The 18862-nt window shown below is 52.9% G+C and overlaps 1 protein-coding gene across 10 annotated transcripts in view; it reads right to left on the reverse strand.

The window, feature by feature from the left end:
- The window catches only part of SLC38A10 (solute carrier family 38 member 10), a 39379-nt gene that overhangs the window by 11657 nt on the left and 8860 nt on the right, over positions 1 to 18862 (reverse strand). For 8 of the 10 annotated variants that reach the window (XM_025216902.1, XM_025216904.1, XM_025216899.1 and 5 more), the window contains 7 exons: positions 18414 to 18557; positions 16232 to 16356; positions 12520 to 12618; positions 11473 to 11655; positions 9520 to 9631; positions 8913 to 9019; positions 2036 to 2183 (listed from right to left, as the gene is read on the reverse strand). In XM_025216902.1, the coding sequence (XP_025072687.1) occupies positions 2036 to 2183; positions 8913 to 9019; positions 9520 to 9631; positions 11473 to 11655; positions 12520 to 12618; positions 16232 to 16356; positions 18414 to 18557 (918 nt within the window). Of the gene's footprint in view, positions 1 to 2035; positions 2184 to 8912; positions 9020 to 9519; positions 9632 to 11472; positions 11656 to 12519; positions 12623 to 16231; positions 16357 to 18413; positions 18558 to 18862 lie in introns of all 10 variants that reach the window. The other 2 variants (XM_014525262.1, XM_025216906.1) reach the window with 1 other exon arrangement.

The following is an 18862-nucleotide window of genomic DNA, read 5'->3' on the forward strand; positions in this document are numbered from 1 at the left end:
TCAAGAACATGCTAAAAACAAACTGCATGTGGCCTGCGGAGCAGCCATGTGTTTCTACTAAAGACTTGTGCAAGAAATAAGAACCAGATGTGAGCCAGTGGAGGGTGCCCAGGTGAGAGCAGGGACGTCCCGAGTCCCGCACACGCTTGAATGACAGGATGCAGCTGCTGAGGAGATTGCGGGCCACGGGCTAGCCCCCCTCTTTCCAGAACAAGCCAGAGCAGAAAGGGGGAGCAAGGGGGTGTCGATTAATGCAGGGTGATTCGTTACTACCCAATGCCGTGTCTCAAGGAGACGCGAGTCCCAGGCCTGGTGGAGCTCTGCAGGGGCAGAGCGACAGGTGGGGCCGGCCACGCTGCCAGGCGCACGCAATTCTCAGGGGCAGCAGGTGGGCATGCAGCGTACGATGGGGCCCCGAGCCCGCTCTGCGGCTGGAGCTCATTGTTCTGTTTCCTCTCCCCAAGCCCATCTCCTCCCACCGGACGAGGCTTCAAAGCCAGCTCTAAAAAGCACCTAACTCCACTTCCCAGGGAAAGGCATCTCCCGGCATTCAGCGCCAGCCACCTCCCTCCCTCTCGCTGGCCAAATACGAAACAAACCCCGGCAGAGCGGGAAGGAAGCACAAGCTTTTGCTGTGAACACGCTTGTTAGCATGCACAGGAGCACTACACCTCATCCCCAGGGAAGTTTAAGAACTAAAAATACAAGAAGTGTCTTCCTCCAGGGTAAGATTATTTAATCCAGCGTCAAGTAGCATCTGATAAGGGCTAATGCCGACTAACTAGCTCTAAACGCATCTTGCGTGCATGTAGGAGGGCAGTGAGGGATTCACTGTGCTGCATGATGATGGAACACAGGCTTCCTGCTCTGGCTCCCTGGTTAGCGTGGGGACGGGGCAGAGAGGAGGCTGTTAGCAAGCTTCAGCCCATGCTGCCGGTCAGAAAGCTGCTTCCTCTGCATGTCTGTAGCAGCTCCGTGGGCTGGTGCGGCTCTGAAACTCCACCACAGTCCCAGAATTAAATTGCAGCCTTCCTCCCAGCCTCCAATTCGGGGGCTGAGCGTGCCTTTCGCTGAGCATTCAGAGGCACCCGGGACAAGGCGCCAGCCTGGACATACAAACCCCACCACTGCTGGAGACAGAGGGGCCTGGGAGCGAACGTTATCACAGGCTGCACCAGCATCTCAGAGATGCTCCAAGATGGTCAGCCGGAACCCAGCCAATGCCTCGGAGGGAGTCTAATCTCCGGCAGAGAGGCTGCCCTCGTTTCGCTTCCGTTCTCCAATCGCTGGGAGGAAATTTCAAGGCCCCAAAGAACAAAAAAAAACCCCAAACAAAAATAAAATCCAAACCCCAGGACAAAGCCCCAGATGAGGGGCACAGGAGGGTCACGCGACACCTGCTCGCGATGGCCTTGCGAGGCCGCCGTGCAGCTGGGGAAGGGAGCGCGGAGCCGTAATTCTATCAACGGCCCCAGTAAACAAATAATAAATAACGTGAACCAGTAAACAAAGCCGAGGCATAATCACGGGCTTTGTCAGAGCTAAAACTGGCTCCAAATTTATATCCTCGCCACCAAAAAAAAAAAAAGAAAGAAAGTCGGCGCCCATAAATTTACATACCTTTGAGTGCAATGAATGGCTTGTTATTGAAACCTTGTACAATACGCTGGCAGAAACGTTGAAAGCAGCCCTGTTTTGGCTCCTTGTACCCTTCATACAGGTGGCCAAGCACAGTGCTATCTCCAGTCTCCGGCTCACAGAGCGCCTTTGATTGCCCAGGCTCGTGCAGTTCCCGAGCTCGGGCGCTAGAGGGAGGGTCACGGCCAACCCCTCCGCTGGTCCCTAATTCCTCACACTGGGAAAGCCAAGTCCTTGGTGCGGGTGCGGGAGGTTTTCTAGAGAGCTGCCACTGCACCCTTTCCTGGCAGCGCGCTCGGGATGCCCTGGAGATGCAGGCTCTCGAGGAGCAGCTATAAAGAGGTCAAGGCATTCTGGAAGCAGGGTAGCACCAGGGGAACATGCAGTGAAGGCATACCTGCTATTTTGGCAGCAATGATGTTATCAAGTCCCTTGTCCAGATCAGCTGGCTCCAGCGCCTCCATCTTTCCCGGGGGGTCCTCTGTTGCCGACAAGGTGGTGTACGTGCTAATAACCAGGATTCCCAAGCCAATCCACAGTATAACCTGCACAACAAGCCAGAGCCCCGGTTACACACAGCAAAACAAGCCCAACTTCTCTACAAAACACTTCTCACGCCACCCCATCCCAAAACAACTCAGAGCGCCCAGCTATGACAGGCATCGACGAGCAGGAGAGGGAGAAACTCAAGAGGTGAATGGGAGAGAAAGGTAATTTCAGCAGAGGTTTCGATCAGGGTGGGCAGAGGCTGGGAGGTGGCCTCAGGTGCTGGGAGCAGGAAAAGAGAAGGCTCTGGTGGCAAAAGAGCTCCGATCGTGCCAACAAAGCTCTGGCAGGGCTATGTGATGTAGGACAAGGCAGATGCAATATAGCGGGGTTTTTAGTCAGTCAATCAATGCGGCTCAGAAGATGCCCACCATTTGTGCCCGGCTTGAAACATTGGCGAGTTTACGTTTCTACCACCGGGAAAGATAAGTTTTCCTCAACCTCCAAAATGATGCATTTGAAACAAGCTTCCTTGTCCCTTTTCCCCAGCCCAAATAATGCAGCAGGGTGCAGGTACCTGAGATCCTAACCAAACCGACTGAATGATTCCCCACATCCCAATCAAGAGCAAGATGAAAAGGCAACAGAATGGACCTCAGCGCAGAGAAGGACTATGGTGGATTTCACTACCATCAGAGAAGGGAAGCCTATTTTCTCAACGTGAGCTGGAACATCCCACAGAAACCTCCCCAGTCAAGGATGCTGGTGGAAGGAGCCAGGCTGAAAATCCAGACCCACCAGTAATGAAGGCAGGAATCTCTCCATACCTGGGAAGTCTGGAAACACGTAGGGCATTCGAGTCAGGTGGAGGGTGCCCGGCTAAGCAGCTACCTGATAAGAAGTGATCAGCAGTACAGGCAGAGGGAACGTCTGCCTCGCTCGAGCGGTGGAACTGCCAGACGCCTTGCAGCTCCACCTAACGGAAGAGGCCCTGGTTGAAAGCGTTGTGCGGACAGTTTGTTGGCTGACAGTGTGGATGGTGAAGGAGCTTTAATTAAACTCTGCTGTATTATTTTTACCAAGTTAATCACTGTAATTGTCCCTGCCAGGGATTCTGGCAGAGCTTTCTCTGCATGTCAACACAGTGGCTGGTGAAAGGCGGCGTTGGAGGCAGGAGGGTGGCTGAAGGGACCACGGCCCCCAGCACAGACCTGTGCCTCCCTGCGAGTGCCCTTCTCAGAGTGGTGCAAAGGGACAGAAAAAGAATGGAGAATTACATGCAAAATAGAAAATGCCCCTTGGGTGGAGGCCATGCTGTGGGGACATTTGTAAGAGAAGCAAGGGAGCGGGCTATCTACCCTCGCTTCCCAAGGTCAAGCCCATCTCAGTGCCCTTGGCTACGGAAGCAGAAATGCCCAGACAGCTCAGACTAGGCCTCCTCTACACGTCAAAACTTCAGACCACCCTCATGAGACACACTCGGGCCTCACGTGCCAGCTTCATTCCTCATCCGCCACGTTTCCTGGCTGCTGCCCTCCCATGGCCTTGCTCTACCGGCTATCTGCAAGTTTTTTGGGGGCATGGCTGCTGTCCGCATGCTCTGAGCCCAGACAAGTCATCACTGCTACAGGCACGTCACAAGGAAGTCCACAGGGCAGAGTCTTTGGTTGCAGAGGAAATACTTCTGTGGTAACCATCTCGCCGCTGTCCGAGGGAAACAAGGCTGTGGACTGAGTGCCTCTTGCAGAATGATTATGTAGGTCATTCTCATTTATACTGCAATTATCACCCAAGGTCTACAGCAAATCAGGCATGGTTGGTTCAAGTGCTAAGCAAACATGGAGGAAGAGCTAGTCTCTATCCAGCCTGAAGATAGAAGATGCAACAAGAGGGCATAGCAAACATGTAAGAAGCGCACAAAGGCAGGAAGAGGGAAACAGGAAGACTAGGTGTTCACGCAGGCTGGGGCCAAGCTGGATGGCCGAGACAGTCAAAGGTCTGAAGCCCCTGCTGGGACTTACAGATCCACTACTAGCTGGCAGTTTCCCACTGCCATCCTGGTAAAAGGAAGTGTGGGGAAAAGGCTTTGAAGGAGGGAAGCAGCTTTGCGTATTCATCTGGGGAAGTGTTTCCTGCTCAGGGCGGCATGGGGGCAGGCATGAGGGTGCCTGTGGGAAACAACCAAGGAGCCTGGCATTGTGTGGGGAGGGTGGAGTGGGGCGAAGGCACAGCACCTAAGTAAGGTGGGAGTCTCAGTCATCAGGCGCTTCAAAGGTTTTGAACTGGATGTGGGGGTGAAGGGAGAGCCCATGGAGGACCAAGAAATGGCAGGAGGGAGCTGTGGTCAGGCCAGGGGCCAAGAAAACTGCTAGTCTGAATATCCCTGGGGCCAGAACAGACGTTGAGTGAGGAGGAAGGCGATGGGAGAAGAGGCCACTCTGGACAAAAGCCCCAGCCAAATGGTCAGAGAGCAAAGGCCAGATCTTAGAGATGCTATGGAGGAAGCAGCAGCAGAATCTGGTGGCTGCCTGGCCGTGTGGGTGTCAGAGCAGATATCCTGCCGCACGGCTCCTGCCAAAAGTGGAGTCAGCAAGCTGGCCCACTCTGCCCTCACCTCTGACCCCGGCCATTTCCTTTCTCCAGCTCATCTGACGCCCCTGCAGGAGCCCAGCTCTGCGACTTGAGACCTCTGCTGCCCGCCCCCAGAAGTGGGAGCGGAAAGGAAGAGTGTTTCCACAAAAGGGTTCCTGCTACACCAAAATAGACCTGCTAGAGAGAAAACAGGCCTGCAGGAAGAGCTGATAAGTTCAAGCCTTTTATGGGGTATTTACTTAAAATCCAGGTCTCAGTGGGAACCGTGGGCTGGACAGGCTGGGGGGCTAATCCCAGCCCTGGACCCTGTGTCCAATCCCACAAGCTCCTTGGCCTGGGGAACGCTCAGAGTTTGTTTGCGAGCCAACTCTGCAACTCGGGACACCCAGAATCAGCCTGGGCTCTCCCAGGCTAACCTCCCTACCCAGAGGGAGGGAAGGAGGACAGCACGATCCCAAGCCCGCCCTGACAGCACCTCTCAGTTCTGACATAAGCCACACACAGCAGGGAAGGGCAGTGAAGCTAGAATAAAGAAGCCCAACATAATCAGTGCCACATTGAGTCAGACCCATGGTCCATCTAGCCCGGTAGCCTGTCTCCAACAGGGGCAGAGCAGATGCTTCAGAGGGACAGCACCAAACTGATTATGTCGAGAGAGATCCATCCCCTGTTACTTCCTAGGATCTGCCATGATTGGTTTGGAGACGATGGAAGAAACATCTCTGGCCATTCTGTTTAATAGTTGCTAATAGATCCATTGTCCACGAATTTGTCTAGTCCCTTTTTGGGACCATTTCTGCATCTGCTGTCACAACCAGGTGGTTTCCATCATGCACAAACGAGGTCTTGGGGCTCCATGGTCCACCAAGCCCCCCACCCCATAATAAACCAAAATGGGAACAGCCTGCTGGGGCTGGAAGCTGGGGGTGTAAGTCTAGCGCAAAGGGCCACTGGCTACAAGACAGATGCAAGGAGAAGGGCTCTATGGCAAAAAGGCCACAGTGCCTTAAAAACAGTGAACCCAGCAGGCACCAAGGCATCGGCTCCCAACAGGAGCCCAGGTCCACCAGGCAGTGCTGCCTACAGAAGAGCCCTCAAGCTCCTTCTAGGGTCGGTGACTGCTGAACTTCTCCAGCAGCCCCCCAAGCTCAGGCCCTGCTGCGTTAAGTGCATTTTCTGGACTCCCCCATTACGGACCCCCAGGAGAGTGGCCTGCGTTACAGGTCACAGGTGAAAAAGGAGTTGTTCTAAGCGGTGCTGCTTTTATAGGGTTAATTATTAACACACCCCCCCCATTTGCAGGTGACTAACCATTAAAGTAATGGAGCTGACACATCGGAGTCCAGCAAGCAGCAATGACCTCGCTGGAATGCAAGGGAGACAGACATTTATTTCTCTTCTCGGGCTTCCCGTAATGCCAACAGGGTAATTACCAGATCTTCACAAGAGCACTTAAATGAGTATAAAGGAACTCGGTCTGCTCCCCCCTCGCCACCGGGTCAGGCTGAGGACTGCCAGGGAATGACAATGAAGAGGAGCAGCCTCGTGGCTGGCTCCACTGGACAAGGTAAAGCTGAAAGTCACCTCGGCGTGACTGAGGAGCTTCCTGCTCCGTTACAGAAGCCCAGGCTGTCCCAGGACATCCCCAGCAGGTGCCGGGAGAGCAACTCGGTACAGGGCCACACACACTGCCGAAACGCTTCTCCGGGTCACACAGGACCCCATTTTGGAAGCAGGGAGAAGGCTAATTGCAAATCAAAAGACAGAGGCAGAAGGCGAGGTCCCTGCTGGACTTCACCAGCCAGTGCATGGGATGAAGGGTGTTGCCCCAAGGGGCACAGAGGCAGAGCCCGGAGGGGGTGCCATGTTGCAACCCCGACAGCAAGGTACAGGGCAGGGCGTTAGGCGTCTCCCTTTCCTTACGGTGCAGGCCAGGAGGACAGCAACTGCTTGCGGCTCCCAGGAGGGGCCTCTCCAACATGCCTGTGTCAACACAGCCCAGCCAACACCTTCCTGTTAGAAGCAAAGCGCTTTGTTTACAGACCTCGGGCCGACCTTCGGCAGCTCGGTGCCAAACCTCAGCTTGTCCCCAACCCCCAGCTCTGCCACAGCACCTTTCCACCCGGTTACCCCATCGCTGCTCCACACCAGGCAGGATCCAGACCTGCATGCTCTAGCGGGCCCGCCCGACACCGCCAACCACAACAAAGGGGAGGATTTCCCCATTCGCTCACGTCTCCCTGAGCCCGGCCTTAAGCTCTGTAACTTCCCCGTCGCTCTGTTACCTGATCATCTTTCCAACATACCAAGCCTTTTAACTAAACCACCCCTGGAGCTTAATCCACCCTGCAATTCCCAGACTCTGGCTTGCTGCCAGCTGTTGACTGACCAGCTGTCTGTAATAATTAACAACTCCCTGGCAGAATCCAACGCCCTTTGCTGGCTAACAGAAACATCTGGGGATGCGGCTGTCCCGCCCCCTCGGAAAGAAAAAGCTCCTCAACTCTTAATCCAATTTCTCCAACTTCTAGCTCGAGTCCGTGCTGTCCTCGGAGCAAACAGGTCTGGATTCTGGGGTGTCCCTCAGGACACCCACAATCTTCCATGGGCTGAAAATCCCTTGCAACTAGCTAAGAGATGGAAGACCTGCAAGCGGGAAGCAGGAGGGAGGAGTAGGAAAGACCTCGGACATCTCACTGGAAACATTTGTGCGAATTTCATGGAAGAAATGAAGCGAGCCTTCCAGAACTGGAACAAGGCTGGGCAGAGAACCCGGCTCTCCCTGGGCAGGCGGGAGGGAGTTCTGCAGCCTCGTGTGTTTGCCAAAAGACAGATCCGTCTTTGCTGAAACACTCAGCAACCGAGGTCAAAGCAAACGTGCCAGCCTGGCAGCTGATGGCTCATTCCGAAATGGGCCGCACAACTCCCCAGCTTCTCCGCTTGCCAGGGTACCCCACGGGCCCAACCACCGAGGATGAGCTGCTGTTCCTTATGGGGGGGATTTCTGAGACTACCAACTGCCTTGCTGAGCTTACGACCCGTATTTAAGTTCTGTGCAGCCTTCAAGCCCTACTGCTGGGCTGAGGGCAACTGGGCCATGAGCTTGGCCCCTCCTAAGTGCGATTTCCGTTGCTGCAGAGGATGGCTCCACTCAGCCCCAACAGAAAGCCATTCCTGAAAGTGCCCTTTGTTCCACTGCAGACCCAGGCTGCCGTCTAGACCTGTGCCTGGGGTTTCAGTCAAAGGAGTGAGGACCAGAGGTGTCAGAATTCAGAGCGGGCGCTGGAAAGCTGGACTGTTTCCGCGTGTCAGAGCGAGCTTGAAGCAAAGTGACAGAAAAATCCGCTCCGCTTCAAAAGCTTCACGTGCCTTCGCAAACCCACAAGTCATTCCACACAGAAAAAGCCATTATTTCTGTAGGACCCACAAAAATGTTCTCCCCCTGCTGACTCGGCAACTCCCTGCAACTCTATTCCCAGAACAGTAGCAGCCGACAGGGCTGGGAGCACAGGCAGAGGCTGCGAAGGGGCCCTAGATTCAGCGATTGATAGGGGAAACCAACACACCTTCGCTTGGGTTCCATAAAATACAGAGTGTTTGCAAAACACAAATGCTCAAACCCTGCAAAAGAGATGTTTTCCTTGAGGTCCTCTTGGAGGTCAATTCAAAACCAGAGTGAAGGAAAAGCTAAGCTACAAGTAGCCTCTGAATGACCCCAATTTTTTAGAAATCAGTTCCTGTACCGACACCTCCACGTGTGTGTTCCTTTTTATTATTATTATTATTTCGGCTCCAACCAGAAAGGCGCGGGGCAGCACCAAGGACTGTGCTGCGGAGAAGCCGTGTTTATTTTACCCAGCCCAGCCAGGCTGAAATCTGAGGCTTGCTCAGGTTTTATATGCTGCCTGGATTTCCCGTTCTGTAGCAGTGCAGCCTGATGCTCCCCGGACCGGGGATCCCAAACAACATTTCAGTGCTAAGAGAACACTTGCTGTGATAACAGGTACTGGTGCTCCAAAAAACCGCAGGCTGTTTACTGAGCAGGCAGCTGCCTTTGCTACCAGACCACACCAGGTCCCACCTGCGAGTGAGAGGGGCAGGGAGGGCCTGAGTGATTCCCCTGTTGCACTAAAAGTAACTAAGTTCCCAGGCTCTAGGGCAGCTGGGGAAAGAAGTCCATTATCATCAGCACTGACCTGTGAGCAAAGGGCATTCTTGTGGATTTTCTTATAAATTAGAGCCGGGCAGATGAAGCAGATGAGGCTTCCCATTGTTGCACCTGTTAGGCCCAAAATGGTCTCCACTGGCATGGGAGAGAGAAAACAACAGCAGCTGAAACAACCAGAATCCTTGGAGGAAAGAAAAAGAGCTTAAGGGAGTTGCTGAGACTGCAGTGACTGACGAGACCATGCGAGCCCACCGCTGGCAGGGCCAGGGGCTGTCAGCCATTACAGCCTACCAATTGCCTTGTAGTGGCTTTTACCAAGGTCGTCCCTTCGGAAAGACAGTGCTTCCTCTGCCCCCCCTGCACCTGCCCCTCTAACTCAAGGCTCCAGTTCCACTGCTACCAGGGCCACATACACCTCTGCATTCTCACCTCTGTGTAGAGCCATGAGTGGGAAGCATTCACATGGCTCTGGTGCTGGTCAGGGCTTTACAGCCCATAGCCACCAATGCCGGGTATCCCTGCCAACGCCAGAGCGGCTGTGGCAGACCCCCAATGGGAGACAGCAGGGAGAAAGGACAGAGATGCTGAAGTGTCTACAAGCATTGGATTCCACCGCGCCCCGCACCGGCACTCACCATTTGGTATCATGATGCCTCCCACCATGGTGCCAAACACCACAGCCAGTGTGAGGGCTTTGAACCGGAGGGGTGGCATGTAGCCCCCAGCCGCAAACGTGCCATCTTTTTGCTGTTGAAAACAAAAGGAGATGTGTTAAATGCCAGCAAGTCTCTAAAGCAACTTCCCCAGCAGCCTCTACTAGACGAGTGAGGCACAACGGAGTGGGGCTCTAACCAGGGTGATTCCATCCAACAATGCGGTGGCCTTCTGAACAGGAACATTCAGGGGCAGTTAGATGCGAGCGAGCAACTGGAGCCTGCAGCTGCAACCTGCAGAAGTCACCATAGCTGCCACTTCCCCTCCTGCAGGGAACACTCACTGCACAACAGCCTCTGGCAGTGCTAGTGCCAGAGCTGCTTGGCAAAACCAAGCAGACAAGTGCAGGAGAAGAGGGAGTGGAGGTGAAGGCAAGGGTGCACCAGCTGACAGCCCCTGCAGGAAGGGACCAGGCCATGCTGCTACATTTGGCAAGCTGGACACTGTTTCTAACAGGCAACAGCCTGCATCCACAGCTCTGACCCCAGGAAGGACACTACAGCTGGGCTGACTTATGTTTGTGATGTTCCTCCCCAATTCAGGCAGGCACTTCCTGCCCTTTCCACCCCCAGAGCTCTAGCGCTTGTGCAGCAGCGTTTCCTCTCCAATGCATGGAACAGCCCCTAACAAAGGAATCCACAGGAGGTGGGAAGACAGGGAAGGGCAGGGGGCAAGGCCTTTCCTGCTGTGCACACGAATGCCAGGGGACAGTCGCAGGCAGAGTCAGAACTCGAACTCAGAACCTTCTATTTCTACTGCTTTTGCCAACATGGGCCCTGAGCTCCTTGCACACCAGGGCACTGGAAAGAGCCAAGAGGTGTCCTGTGGGGCCTCAGGGGGCAGGGCATGGAGAGAGAAGCAGCCTTTCATTTCCTGCCCTAAGAGGTTGCTATCTGTGTGGCTGCACAAAGGCCTCAGAACAGCCCCTTGCTGTTATTCACCAAATCCCACTGCAAATCACACAGTGCAAAGCAGCCAGAGGGAGCCTCAGGGCTCTGAGGCTCCAAATCAAACAGGCAGCACAACCACAGCCCGGCTACAGGACTGACTCCAGGAGAAGAGAGGAGTGTAGGACAGGGCTGTGTTGCTATAGCAAATAGCCACAAAACGGCTCTGAGGACGAAGCTCTGTATGTCACACAGAGATATATGAATGCAGGGAAGAGACTGTCTGTTACTCAGGTAGATGGAAACTGCTCAGGGCCTTACAGAGCTGAGGAAGAATGAGAGCAAGCAGAAACAAAGCAAAATGGGGAGATCAGGTCTGAGCAGCCGGAAATCAAGACTCTTCTCTGTTCCTGCCTGGATTGCTCTCCCTCTCCTAACTCCTATCAGGGAAAAGGGCCTCAACTCAGCATCCCATGACACTTCCCATAATCTAGGTGCCCAAAGTGCTACCAGAGCAGGGAACCCATTGCCCCCACAATTGTTATTGAGGAAAAAGGCAGAGCAAATGGCATGGCTTTGACTTTAGACCCCAGTACCTCTGCCCACAGAGAGGATCACTGCTCCACTGCACGGGGGAGAGCCCAGAGCTGCTGTGGATTGGCTACTACTGAGAACAGTTGCATTTCTCTGCAGCCAGATGTATAGACAGCTGGGCTGTGCTCCTACCGCTGCCCCTAGTAGCATGCAACAGGCAATTACAATTTCCCTGGGAGCTGCAATAAAATGGAATGGGGCCGAGGGTTCATCCACTCTGGATATGAATGCCTGCTGCTAATCAGAAAGAGGCCGTCGCCAGCAAAGGCTGCAAAGGGCTCCAGCGTGTTGTAACTGAAATACCAGTCAACAGATTAAATCAAGGTGACCCTTTGGAAAGGGAAAAGTTGGTTGCAGCAGGACCCAAAGCTCCCAGCTGCTCCAGGGACTCACCTGCTGCTCAAAAAGGAGGGTGTTCAGAGCCTGTCGGCAGGGCAGGATCATCATGGGAAACCCCACGGCCACCGACATCATGAACCCCACACGGATCATCTCCGTCACCAGGTTGGATGGAAAGTTCATCAGCACGTTCCCAGCGATAGCCTCAGTATAGCTCACATAGCCAAAGAAGCCAACCTGTGAGGGGAGAAGGGCAGTAAGCTGCAGGGCTGTTGGCATATGCACATTCCCTGTAAGTGAAGGGAACAGGACGGAGGGCTCCACCACCCTCAGCCTCGTGGCAGTGGCTGCAGCTTTGTCAGTGCTTGCAACATGCAACTGCAAGGGGACAATGGCTGAAGACAACAGACAACCTCCACAGATGTAGGTTCCCCAGCGGGCCCTGCCATCATCACCTATGAGAAGGGCAGGTGGTTGCAGAACAAGGACTGCCACTTCAGAATCCTACATGCCCGGCTTTAAGGAGCAACTCCTGTACAGCCCCTTTCCCAGAGCCTGCCCTGGTCTGAGCTATGCTGCCTTTGGGAGGTTCGAGCAATGTAGCGGCAATAGCTGCCGAATCCCATGAACCTGACCCCTCCGATAAGGGAGCGGCTGCAATACAATCCCCCCAGCAGCCCAGTTCACATGGCGGGGCTGGTCTTGGGAATTATTAACTGGATTTTATTAACTAGTGTTTTATGAAGCATAACTTCCTTTGCGTCCTTCTCATCACAACGAGCAGAGGGGGAAGCTCTCTCTGAGGTCGGCATCTCCCTTTCCAATTGCACATGACGAAGGCAAGACCGAGGGCCTCACTTGCTCTAGCTCCGGTGAATGGGACCTATTGTTCCATGGCCCTGGGTTCCCCAAATGCCTCCGGGCACTGAATGGAAAAAGCTGCCCTGGAGATTTCGCTTTCATAAAAGTGAATAATTTTCTTCGAGAGCAGTGAAACCTGCAGGGAAAATGGTCCGTCCGCCCGATAACAAAATGCACCTGAAAGTCACTTTCAGGAGACAAGTTAAACCAAAGCAGAAAGGAAAGGTTCATGCTTCTTACCATCACATAGAAGATGGTGACCACATTTAGAGAGGAGGCAAATATGGAGCTCATTATTTTAACGGACGGTTCATCCAAGCTGTCGTAGGTAGGCAAGACCTGGCTGCACAGGGGTGGGGGGCAGGAAAAAAAAAGATGAGCTATTTCAAAAAGCTGCAGAGAGAGATATGCAAAAATCAAGCATGCTCCTCGCTAGAGCCCAGCAGCAAAAAATCCCAGACACCTTCCTCCCCTGGAGCATAAACACTCGCTGCTATTCCACAATTTATATTGCTAATGCCAAGAGATTTCGGAACACTCCAAATCGTAAGTGTTGCACAAATATTCAGGCTCCCCCCACCCCCCCCCTCCCCCACCACGTGGATTTAAACGTGTGATGTAAACATTTCAGTTCAAAAGCGGTGCAGAATGAATGACCGTTTGTTCCAGTGAAACACCAGTGGCAAGGGGCCAGGCAGTGCATTGGAGATTATTGTTCTTGGAGCTCTCGGCCCTGATAATTAAAGCGACGCCGTGTTTACAGAGTACAAGCAGGAAGAGGGCTAGAGCATCACACTGTCTCAAAGCAAAGTTAAACAAACACGGCGAAACACAGCAACTGTCATATTTCAGCGCTGCAGCGAAAGCTCGGTTCATAAAAAGCGGGAAACACCCGTTACACGGCATTCGCATTCGGGGGCATTTGGCAAGCAAGCAGAAGGCACTGCTACATCAGGTGCATATTTTAGCAACTCCTTAGCCTCTTGTTGCTCTAATCTGAGTGGCCACATCCTGGCTGTAGACTCCTGGTGAGAGAGAGCCCCAGGAGAGTGCGAGTGTGTACGTTGGGGAAGGGGGGCAGGTGGAAGGGTAGGGGTTATCCCCAGCTCTGTCAAATAGGCCGAGCAGAAAGAAACCTTAACCTCTTGTGCACTGCGAAATTCTGCAGGAAGGAGAGGGGGCTGTTATTTTAGGCTGCCTTTTGAGATGCCTGCAGGAGATACTGTGCGTGTGCATATTATACTACACTAGTTGCGGATGTGTGCAGCCCGAAGAAGCAGACTTCCCTGCAGGGCCACGTAGGATTCAGCCTCTCCCATGCCGATCTTAAGAGCAAAGCCTTGCTATATGACCCTTGTCCATCATGGGCTCAGAAATAGGAGCAGAAGACAGAACAGATGCGGGGGGCCCAGCAGAGGGTAAGGGAGGGGACAGCGAGGCTTCTCCAGCGCACGCCACAACCCGGCGGTCAGGGGCTGCAGGAGCCGCAGCAATGCAACAGAACGGCACGTGGAGGAGGGAGTGCCACGTGGAACCGCACTGCAACCGGGCTGTGAGGGAGCAGCGCCCGGCTTGTCAGCTTGGGTTTCTGGGCACAGCTGCAGAGTCCTTGGAAGGCTGCCCACACCCCGGGGTGCCTCCCCTTGCCAGCCGCCAGCCCAGCGGGGCCAGTGGGAGTACACCGCGCGCACAGCATGGAGCACGTCCCGGTGGGCAAGGGTTGGTTATTTTTAAACCGGAACAGTCGTGCCGGATCTGGCCACGAAGGAAACGGCACCCGCTCCTGAAGCTTGCACCATGTGCCTCTGGTTAGGCTTCTCCTCGGCGCCTGTAACTGAGCAAGCCCAACACCTCAGGGGGGATTCGAGAAAGACATTTAAACCACATGCCCTTTACCCGCCCCTGCTCCCAAGACGGGGGCAGGGAGAAACAGCATCAGCCGTGGAAGCCTGATCCGGAGAACCGCAGCCTTGCTCCAGTGGAGACCAAACTACCTCCAGGGCTGTTAATTGATATTTTCATCTCCATGGTTACGCCTCTCTCCTGTACTATTTCTGCGCACAGAGCACGGACCAGCAGTGCGTACCACAGCATTTGCAAGATGGCCGTGGTAGCATGTCAAAGGACGAGAGCAAGTTATGGGTCAGTTCTTATCTGATCCTGCCGAGTGCTCCGACAACCACAGACCGCACCGGAAGCTCAGTTCTGATTCTGGCTTTCTGTATCCCTCCAAACCCATGGTCAGCAACACATCACGTTCTGATTTTAGTTATATTGGTACCACAGTAATTCTGACCAGCAGCCCCAGAATCAAAATCTAGGCCATGAGCACAGCATGAAGCATGGGTCACATTATGCCAGAAGCCCGCAATCCTCCTCCAAAACACTTTTACCTATCAGGGAACTGAGGCACAGAAGTTTAAGTCATGTGGGCAGGCTGGGACAGGCCAAGCATCTGAAGCCCAATGCACCTGGTTTTGGCCCTCCTAACCAAGCTCATGATGCTGGAAAGCAGGATGCTTCTCTAAGATCAGTGGCATCAACGTAGCTTTCAAAAGGGCAGAGGGAACCAAATCCACAAGTCAAATATCATCATGTGCTTGAGCTGAGGAAGAAGAATGGTGTGTTCTCCTTGTCACCACCACCACATTCTGAGGCGACAGTTTTGGGGAGGTTTTTCACGGTTAGAATTACTTCTTTTAAAAGTGGTGATTAGGAGGGCAGCAGAATTAGATGCCCTTAGAGAATAACATGCTCGTGGCATCTCCCAGGCTGGGGACAGCATGTTATTCTGCTGCTTGGAAAAAAAAAATATAGCTTAAGGTTTGGCTTGCCACGTCAGTGGTGTAGCAGAAACTATATTTAGATGTGTGCATACTCAGCCAGACCAAGCTCATTTTCCTGTGTTTCCAACTCCCATCAAACGTACGTTGGTTACCGCGTGGCTACCGCAAGAGAAACACCGTTCTGGAGTTAAAAAAAAAAAAAAAAAAAAAGAGCCCTCCAACATTCACTAAGTAATGCTGCGAGACGATAAAACTTCTGCCACCAATGGTAATGAAGACATAAAACAGCAAGACTCAAGCATGTTCTGGTGGAAACAATGCTGCCAAGAGAGAGGGGAAGTGGGAACGGATGATTTGGATCTCGCCCGTGGGTAAAAACGCAGAAGCACAAACAAATTTTCTTCATCACGTTAATGTGTTACTGGCGTGCTCCACGGGTGCTGGAACTGCAGGGGAAGTCCAGCTCTGCCAGTGGCCCTCCAGCAGGCAGTCTTTTCTGCGTCCCCGTTCAGATTTACACCTCTATTTTGGGTTGGTTACCACTGGGACCGGGCACGAATCACTCACTCCTGTCATTCTGGTGGAGAAGGTAACACTGCCTAGATCGGGGGAGCAGCCAGGACTGCAGTCACATAGCTCCTGGTGCCAAAAGCACGCCCGTTCAAAGCAGGTGACTGGATAACATGCTAGCAACTGGCTCGAGTACACTGCGATGCGATTTCCTGTCAAAGTTTCTCAGCTAAATTTGGTGAGGCTCCCTACAGCCATGCACGTAGATTACCCTGCTGGGGGGGTAGGACTGACACCACCAAGCTGCTAACCTGGCTATGAAATCATCCCTTTCAGAATAGCAGGTCATGCTGATCCCTGATCCAACTCCCCTGAAATCAAACAGAAACGACACTAGGGATTCGTTTGGCCCAAATCATTTTACGTAGCTGAAGTACAGTAACTCTCAAGTGAAATATAACTCCCGCCCATCCTAGGTAACACCAAAGGGTCACCACAGAATGAGATGCAATATTCCAGCAGGCTGTAAAATATTCTGATTAAAATCAAAAGGGGAACCAGATGGTAGCCATCCCACCCAGGTCCCCATGACCCTCTGTCCTCACACAACTCCTTCCCCATTGCAACAGCCTGAAGGAAGAACTGCAGGTACTTACGACTGACAGGCAAAGGACATGCCAAAGATGGGAATGCAGCGAAAAATGCCCTCCCAGCGCGCATAACTGACCCGCTTCAGCCACTGCCCGCTGAAGAGGCCGTGCTTGAAAGATGAGAGCACAATCTGCAGCCAAGAGAGAGAAAAGGAGTTAAATCCAAATGGCAGACACTGCCCAGGCAGACGTCAGGCATGGGATCTGGATAACAGCAACTTCCCTTACACGGTGACAAAGAGCAGGGGCCCAGCAGCTCTGTGAGGCAGGCAACGAGGCTGCGACCAGCTTGTGCTGCATATTACAACTGGGGATTTGTTCCTAAGGTCTCCTGGCTTCCGCTTCCTGCACCTTGAACAAGCTTTTATCCAGCTCCCAACTATGAAACCATCTGTTGGGATCACCTGCCACTGCCAAGCTCGTGAAAAGGGGAATCATAATCTCCCTTGAGTGAAGCCACCCTGCCATTAGGTACCATCTTGTGTACAAACACACACACAGCATTAACCCCATGGTACAGAGCAGGTCCTGACCACAGAGTACTACTGACAGGCAGCAGGCAAAGGTACTTCCAAGTAGGACCTGACCCCAACAGGTCTGTCCAACCCCCAGCTAGAGGCATTCCCAATATTTCTCCACACAGATAGCAGAATGGTCTTCACCCTTGCTGCAGACAGCCGGCAGGGTTAAACTGCAGCAAGGCAGAATTAGATCAAATCCCAGGAAAGCTTTCCGTACTGCAGGAGCAGCAGGACAAGGGAACATGCAGCTCACATTTTCAAGTGCGGGCTGTGTATGCATCTAGGATGAGAAAGGAACAGCATGCCCTGCACTGGTGGAGGGGCTGAATTAGATGAGCCCTGAGGATTTCCAACACTTTGGATCCTACATAACTTCCCTGAGGGTGAGGAAACAGATCAGGGGAGTGAGCAGAAGAAGGTGGCAGGAGCAGGGTTATGAGAGCTATCCTGTCACCCCAAGGGAGCTGGCATGCGTCTAAGAGCCTAATAACATACAGGCTGAAAAAACCTTGGAATTCCTAGAGAGCCCGTCCCAGTGTGGGAAAAGTCCCAGGAAAGCTCCTGGAACACGACGATTCTAAGAGATCCACAGCTGTAATTTGCTTCTTTAAAATGAAGCTGTCAGCCCTCTTGGTTATAGAGCCCAAGCTTAGGAACGTGGCCCGAGTGCAACCCAGCTGCTCTAAATCAAGAAGAAAAATTAAGAACGCTCTCTCTCTTTCTCGCTTTGATTTTGGGGGCGATCTGAACCCTGGTTTTTGAGCCCCTGGGGCTAACAAGGACAGAGACTGTTAGGTGAAAACCAAAGCAAGAGAACTGAATGAAAACATCTCTGTTAAACACAGGGAGCTCTGGAAACTCAGACGGTCCCACTTAACCAAGCTGGTTGTGCATCAGTTTCTCAGCCAGCAAAGCTCTTTCAGAAGGCCAAAATAGTAATAATAATAAGTAAAAGAAAGTTTCCTTTGCCAAGGCTGTGCATTTGAGTCCTCACCAACAGGTTTACCATTTCAGTACTGTCATTTAGAAGGAAAAACACTCAGTGCCTGAATGATGTTTAATATCAGTATTAAAAATGGACACACATCAAAATAGCACCTATGCCTTTAACAATAACAGCTTAGTGCAAAAAGCCTGTGCTTCAGGGCTCTTACGGCAAAACCCTATCAGGTTACAGCTCTCCTCTCTGTGCAGCACGCCATTCCCCCGTCTCCCATCCCTCTAATAAACGCTTTGGATGCTATCAGTGGCAAGCACTAGTGAGTGGAAAAGGTAGCACAGGCCACAACATGGTCAAGTCATATACAGACGTCTCTGTGCTGACAGACCCACTGGCCAGTTTCTCCAGTTTAGCTGCAATTTCCCACCTCCATGTGCTTCAGTGTGTGTGGACAGCCTGGTCGCAGCTCTGCCGGGCACATGCAGCGATTTGTAAGTGAGGATTCCAAAGCGGGGTGCAGAACCTGCAACCTGCTCTCAGGGACTAATCCCCTGCTTACACGGAGATCTGCTGGACTTCCCGACAAGCCTGTCACCCATAACAAACAGCCTGTGGTATTGGTACCTTCACCTGCACTGGGGCATCCCTCTAGACGGATTAGCCACTCAGTGTTTCCCTCCTCCCCACTGCAGCTAAGAAAACAAAGCCTCCTGCCGTCAGTACTCACCACAAACATGAACACCGTGTAGAAGATCAGTGCCATGGCGCTGAACGACTGTATGGAAGCCATCATGTTCCTCTGTAGGCTCAATGGCAGCACGATACACAAGGAGACGACAAAGAGCAGGACTATCCGGAAGCTGCCAGTTACCTGAAAAAGGGCCAATGTAAGAAAGAGCAGCACAGCGTGTCCAGAAAACCTCGCAGAGTCAAGCAGCCAGAATCCATGGGCTTGGATTGACAGAAAGAGCTTTTCATCCACGAGAACGAGACAAAGCCAGTGGAAGAGGCCGCGAAATTGGAAGTTCCGCCTGCCTCCTCTTAAAAAACAGAGGAGAAGAAACAGTTCAGAGCTAGAAACTCCACGGCTGCCTCGTTCGATCTGTGATTAGCTCCTGCAGTCACTGGGTGCCACTGTTGCTCTGCAGAGCGCGTGACAAAGCCAGTCTTCAGCAG

This window comes from Alligator sinensis, unplaced genomic scaffold, assembly GCF_000455745.1.
Source record: "Alligator sinensis unplaced genomic scaffold, ASM45574v1 scaffold1200_1, whole genome shotgun sequence".
NCBI lineage: Eukaryota > Metazoa > Chordata > Crocodylia > Alligatoridae > Alligator > Alligator sinensis.